This window comes from Cariama cristata, unplaced genomic scaffold (genome assembly GCF_000690535.1).
Source record: "Cariama cristata isolate BGI_N322 unplaced genomic scaffold, ASM69053v1 scaffold31019, whole genome shotgun sequence".
Lineage (NCBI taxonomy): Eukaryota > Metazoa > Chordata > Aves > Cariamiformes > Cariamidae > Cariama > Cariama cristata.
The window spans coordinates 1-6,174 of NW_009634600.1; the positions used below are offsets into that span (position 1 = coordinate 1).

General features: G+C 50.1%; 1 protein-coding gene across 1 annotated transcript in view; it reads left to right on the forward strand.

The window, feature by feature from the left end:
• Window positions 1–3,148: 3,148 nt before the first annotated feature.
• Window positions 3,149–6,174, forward strand: part of HEXA (hexosaminidase A (alpha polypeptide)) — a gene marked incomplete at its 5' end in the record, with an annotated part of 7,194 nt that continues 4,168 nt past the window's right edge. Inside the window, 7 exons of the mRNA XM_009707214.1 lie at window positions 3,149–3,199; window positions 3,518–3,614; window positions 3,992–4,057; window positions 4,219–4,265; window positions 4,608–4,718; window positions 5,543–5,644; window positions 5,743–5,875. Coding sequence (XP_009705516.1) covers window positions 3,149–3,199; window positions 3,518–3,614; window positions 3,992–4,057; window positions 4,219–4,265; window positions 4,608–4,718; window positions 5,543–5,644; window positions 5,743–5,875 — 607 coding nt within the window. The remainder of the gene's footprint in view (window positions 3,200–3,517; window positions 3,615–3,991; window positions 4,058–4,218; window positions 4,266–4,607; window positions 4,719–5,542; window positions 5,645–5,742; window positions 5,876–6,174) is intronic.

Here is a 6,174-nt window from a genome sequence, read left to right on the forward strand (position 1 = left end):
CCAGGGGCCGCTGGAAGGGCGGTTGGCCCTTTCGTGTGTGGCTTTATTCATAAAAAAACCCCACAAACCCAAACCCTTGTTTATTTTTGGGGTCAAACCGTGGGTTTTCGGTGGTGGTCTGCTTTTTAACCCCCTGATTTCCTCAGTTCACCAGGGGCTGGTGGCTGAGGGAAAAAAGTTGGCACGGTGGCTTGAATTGAGTCTCATAGCAAAGGGCAGCGTTGCATTCATATGTGGAGGGCAATCTGGCACGGATATTTTAAAATAAAATCTAACGCTGTTTCGCACAGTGAGCGCTAGTTGTCTCGCATTTCTTTCAAGGAGTTAGACTCTTGCTATCAAGAGTTTGCTCTTTCTATGTCATTTTTTTATCTCTTCCAGATCATGTTTCAGCTCCCCAGAGCTTCGGCTTGCTTCCTTTTCTTGTTACTGCAGGGAGAGCTGCTGCTGGTGTTGCAATTGCTTCAGCTTCAGTGCTTTTTGCAAGTCTTGGCTCTTCCCGTTTCTAGCAGCTCTTGGTGTCCAGTGTGACGCTTTACCTTGAGGAAAGACTCTTGTTGCTTTTTGCCTGTCTCTTCCAAGTACACATTCGTTGAGCATCCCAAGGCAGCGTGGGTTTTCTGGCAGAGAGGTAGTAGCTCTTGGATTTGTCCTGAAATTGTAGGGTAAGATGAGGAAAGGCAAAAGCTTTGAGAGCCTGGGCTTCATTTTGGACAGGTTGTAGAGGTTTCTTGTGCCTGGATTTCTTCATGATGGCACCAGTTGCATGTCTGGGATGAAATGCAGGAAATTCCCTGGCTGTGTTTGCAGTGGCAAACACAGGCTGGGGAGCTGGCACGCACGGATGCTCAGTGCCTGCGTGGGTCTGCAGCAGCCTGAAGCGCTATATCTGGGGAATATGAAATGCTTCATTCATCAAAAAGAGCTAGTAACTCTGCTTCCAAGTGTTTTAAATGTCAGTGTGAACTCTGTCGCCGCTGATCAAAGCGGAGAAGGGTGGCGGCGTTGGAAGCCACTCGGCTTCATCTTGAGCACATCGTGCTTTGACAAAGGCAAGTCTGAAACATTGAGAAGAGCTGTTTGGCTTATTTTATTTCCTCAGCTCTGGTAAGTAGCAATAGAAATCAATTTTGATTTGGGAGCTGAGAAGACTCCTCTTGTTTCTTTTCTGCTGCTAGGAACTAAACTTAGAACAGCTGATATAATTATTCACATTTTCCTCAGAGGGGAAATGTGACCATCAAATCACTTGGAGCAACTTTGTGTGATCACGAGATCAAGCTCGTACTCGTTGCTTTCCATATGCCCTGCTTTATGATGCTCAAATGCACGATTAAGGCTTTTTTCCTCTCTTTGCCTTCCTGTTTTTTTTTTTTTCCACATGGGTAGTTGGTAAGAATGGGCAATGGAAGCTGGATGGAAGGAAATAGTTTCTGTTAACAGAGAAAATAAATGGCAGAAACCATTTTCTGTCTGTTTCAGAAAGCTGCTGTGTCAATTTAACAAGCAAGCAAGATTATGTCTAAACTCTGCATTCATGCTGGACTTCAAGCATGAATACAGAGACCAAGTTAGGAGGAAGGTGTCGGGGTCTTTAGTCAAGCCCCTGCTCAAAACAGGGCTAAACCTGGAATTGGAGCCAGCTTTGCAGTTGAGTCAAGCTTCTCGGGGCTGCGTCCAGCTGAAATTGTGCTATTTCCGAGGATGGAGAACTGAGCCCTTCCTGAAGTGTTTAACCACCCTCAAGGTGAAGATTTTTTTTCTTTTTTTTTTTTTTTCCCCCCTTATCACTAATTGGAATTTCCCTTGCTGCTCTTCGTTTGTCTTTTGTCCGGCCAACTCCGAAACGAGTCTGGGAGAGACCCAGGACCCTGTGTGGAAGTCAAGCTAGGACCCTGTATCCCTGATGTCTTACTGCTGCTAACCTGCTGCAATCATTGCATTAGTGTCCTTGTCTTCCAGCCCATGACCGTAATTAACTTGATGTGCACCTTCACAGTGCTCTTTTGAACCATGAACTTCAGCGTTTGTGGTTGATGGGTCACTGATCTCTGCTGCGCCCATCTGCATTGCCTTCTAGGTGTGATAGTGGTGATCCCTGCCTGCTGGTTGGCCAAGGAGGCTGTGTTTGGGTTTGGTCATGTCTCCCTGGGTGGGTTTAAATGTGGTGTGTGGTCGTGGGACCAATTCAGTTGAGGTTTCTCAACAGAATGAGTATTTCCCATGTCCGCGGGCTTGAGAGTGGCTGTCCCTGATGAGCTGCCGTCTTGCCGAGCAGAGGGAGCAGGTCTTGCTGCGCTGGCGTGCCAGCTCGCACATCTGCGAGGTTGCCTTGGCTACCGACTCGTTTGTAACAGAGAGGAAAGCTCAAAACAGGACTATCTTCAAGTCGTTTCCCTTCTCTCCATGGGGGTTTCGCCATTCCTTCATGGAGAAATTTGCTGGTTCTGACTCCTGTGAGCTTTGCAGCACGGGCTCTTTGCACTTCACCTGAACATGGGCGGTGCCACGGTCTCACTGAAGAGAGTCGATGCCTGCTTTTGAATGGCCTCACTCAAAGCCAAGCTTTTTATTTTTTAGTGACCACATTCAGCATTGACTGTTCCTGGGAATGCTGTGGGGCTGTAGGCATGGACCTTGGCTGTGATTAGCAGGGTCCCATCCCATTAACCCACGCTCCTCCTGGCCAGAGACTGCTGTGCGTAGACCCATGCGTCTCAGTGAAGGCTGAACACCTCCCTTTGGACTTGGGGGAGCGACTCCAGTGAGGACTCGGGCCTGTGCATCCTTGAAAGTACCCCTTCAGATAAGGAAGCATGGCCAGGGCTCCTGCTTGGGGTCTGAATGTGACGGGTTTGTTTTTCCAGCCTTTGTGCCTGGGACCTGTGCTGCAGAAGGTGAAGTTGCTCAGGAGTCTTTCTGTGCTGGGCAAGACCTTTTGGTGGCCTCTAACTCAACCCAACTCTGCAGTATGCTTGGATTCATTCTCCACCCTTTTTATAGGGTTTCTTTGCCCTTTCTAAGAAGTGTGGGTAGGGTAGCAGAGCTCTTGTGTTAGTGCTTTTTTCCCAGTGCTGGGAGGGTTTGGAAACATGAAGCTCTTCACCTCCCTGGAGAAGATTTGACTAGTCGTAGCTGTTGAGAGCAGAGGTTGGTGTCCAGGAAGGCTTGGGAGTCTGCTGCTAGACCATACTCTGATGTTTCTCCTCTTTTGTGTGCTCCCTTAAGCTTTCAATGTGAAGTCTTTTCTGGGGGCTTCTTCACCAGCAGACCTCCGTGCTGAAGGTTGGGATGAGCTCATGTCCTCCTGGTTGCCTGTAGTGAAAGAAGCCCCTGGTGAACACCTGTCTGTCTGCTTTGGGGTGAAGGAGGGCATGCCCATTTCTGCCATGTGTGCTAAACGTCCATGTACTCTTGTGCCTCCGTCGGTAGCTGGGCTGGGAGGATGGCGGTGGATTGGAAGCAGGGAAAATAGCCAGGTTGGGGTTGATGTCTGTGGTCTGTGTCCTTTGCAGAGAATGAGCCACCCTGGGAGGTGCCCTGCACTCAGCTCCTTGTCTTTGTTGCCACACCGGGCTGTGATGGGTTTCCCAACCTGGACTCCAAGGAGAGCTGTAAGTATCCGGGTTGGGAGCAGGAGCGAATGACTGGAGTGGGAGTGCGGCTGTTTCTGTGCCCATCAGTTGGAAATAGCACTGTGCACTGCTTCCCCCCAATTTTAGGGAGCCAGCAGTCCTCACTGTAGTATTGACAAACTGGGGCAGGTAGGGAGCAACTTACCTGAGGATGCTGATAAAACAGTGAGAAAGGTTGAAAACAAAACAAAAAAAAAATCCAAAACTCGGTTCTCTGTGATCCCAGGGTGCTGTCCTGTATCAAAACCTCTGCCTGGTGCTGCTGCAACCCTGTAGCTGGGGCTATCGTGGCCTGTAGCAGCGTGTGATGGAGTGTGGGACTTAATGCCAGTGTTGACCCATCTGCTGTGTTTCAGATAAGCTGTCTGTCTCAGAAGGTTCCTTGCTGCTCTTTGCGGATGCCATCTGGGGAGCTCTCAGAGGTGAGGGGTGCTTTCTGTGGGGCATTCCCGCTCTCCCTGCCTCAGGCCTATGGGGATGTCTCTCTGTGCTTTTCTCTTTCCTTAGACTTATTTGTTAATTGAGCTCGGTTCCTTTGGGGGAATCTGTGCTGAGAAAGGGACTGTGTGTGGTTTTCCTGCAGGCCTGGAAACGTTCAGCCAGCTCGTTGGGAGAGATGAGAATGGCATGGTGAGTCCTGGCCTCATCTCTTGGGGGCAGTCAGCTCTCCATAGTGCTCCTGCCTTCATGGGGACAGGCTGAGGATTGTCAGGATGCTTGGGATGAGGGGGGGTACCAGCAGTGCAGCACAGCCTCACCAAGGGCCGAGTAGAGATTCATGAATCCAGCCAAATCACTGTCTTCTGAGTGAGTAGCGTGTTGCAGCTCTTTCTGGCTAGCTTGTACTCTGGGCAATGAGGTACCCCTCCTCATCCTGCCAGCCCTGGGGACAAAGGTGACCTGATTGTCTTCTGCTAATGGCTGTGTTGCCTGAAGCCCTGCTCACTTCTTCCTCATGTTCTCTGTGTGCAGTACTACATCAACAAGACAGAAATCGTGGACTTTCCCCGCTTCCCTCACCGGGGGCTGTTGCTGGACACCTCCCGTCACTACCTGCCTTTGAGAGCCATCCTGGAAACTCTGGTAGGGTGCCTGTGCTGTGAGACAAGGTGCTTTAGTTGGATGTCCCTTCCGCTGAGACAACTGAGGGCTCCTTGAGTGACCTGGAGGGCTTTTTGGGTTTTTGTTTTTTTGGGTTTTTTTTTGTGTTGCTCCTTTCCAAAGATCCTAGGGGCTATCTAATGCGTAGGCCACTGCATCTACATCTCATCAAGGAAGAGCTTGTCAAACTTAGGCTTTTTGAAGAAAACCAGCTTGCCTGTCCCCAGATGAAGCAGCAGGCTGGGGTGGGATGGCAGTGTGACCTCAATTCTTAATATACAGATGTGCATCATGGAAAAATGCTTCCACGCAAAATGCTTCCCAGTGCCTATGGCTGTGTTTGCTCCCAGTGTAACTCACAGCTGCCTCATTTGGGTGATTTCTCAGCTCCCTTTATAAATAGGATAACGAAGAAAACCCTGAGGTGTCTTGGATTCCTGCAATCCAGATTACTTTCTGAGCCTGGGTTGTTTCTGAGACAAAAGAAAACACTGACTTCTTCCCCATCCAGATTAGATAAAGGTGATTCTGTGTTCATCCCAAGCAGAATTAGACTTCCAGGTCTCCACCATTGGCTCAGTTATAGGGAGAACAGGGATTTTATTGTGCTGTTGGCCCTCTGCAGCTCTTTGTAGTGGTGGTGTGTTTGAAGAGAGGTGTCTGAATGCCTCTTGGGTCCTGGGGAGCATTCATGGACTGTGTCTTGTCCTTTTGGAGCATGAGGACTGTGTCCACTTTATGTGGCAAACTGGGTGACCTTTCAGAAGGGATGGACCATGTTCACCTTTGTTCCCGTTCCTTCCCAGGACGTCATGGCTTACAACAAGTTCAATGTGTTTCACTGGCACATTGTGGATGACCCATCTTTCCCCTATGAGAGCCTGACCTTCCCAGAGCTCAGCAAGCAGGTAACCCACCCCAATCACTGTGTAGTGCCCAGCCCAGGGCAGGCAGATCCCTCCCTCAGCACCTGAGGAAGGTGCTGAGATTTCCTGTGTTCCCTCAGGGAGCCTTCAATGCTATGACCCACGTGTACACAGCCAGTGACATCCAGACAGTGATCGAGTATGCCCGGCTGCGTGGCATCAGAGTCATTGCAGAGTTTGACACTCCTGGGCACACTCTCTCCTGGGGTCCAGGTGAGGAACAGACCCTGCTGCTGCTCTGAGGAAAGTTGTAGTTGTACTGGGGGGAAGAAGAGGGGCAGCAACTTGGATCCCCAGAGCTGGGTGTGTACAGCTGTGTCCCATGGGCTGGCTTTGAGGAGGAGCAAACCATTGTCTGAGGGAAGTAGGACTCAATGGTCCAACTTCTGTAACAAAATCCAAAGGGAAAACGTTTCCATCTCTTCTTGGGTCCAAGCTGGGTGACTGGGGGGGGGGGCGGGGGAGCATCTGCTCTTCTGCCTTGCCAAAACCAACATTGTGAGAAATGCACG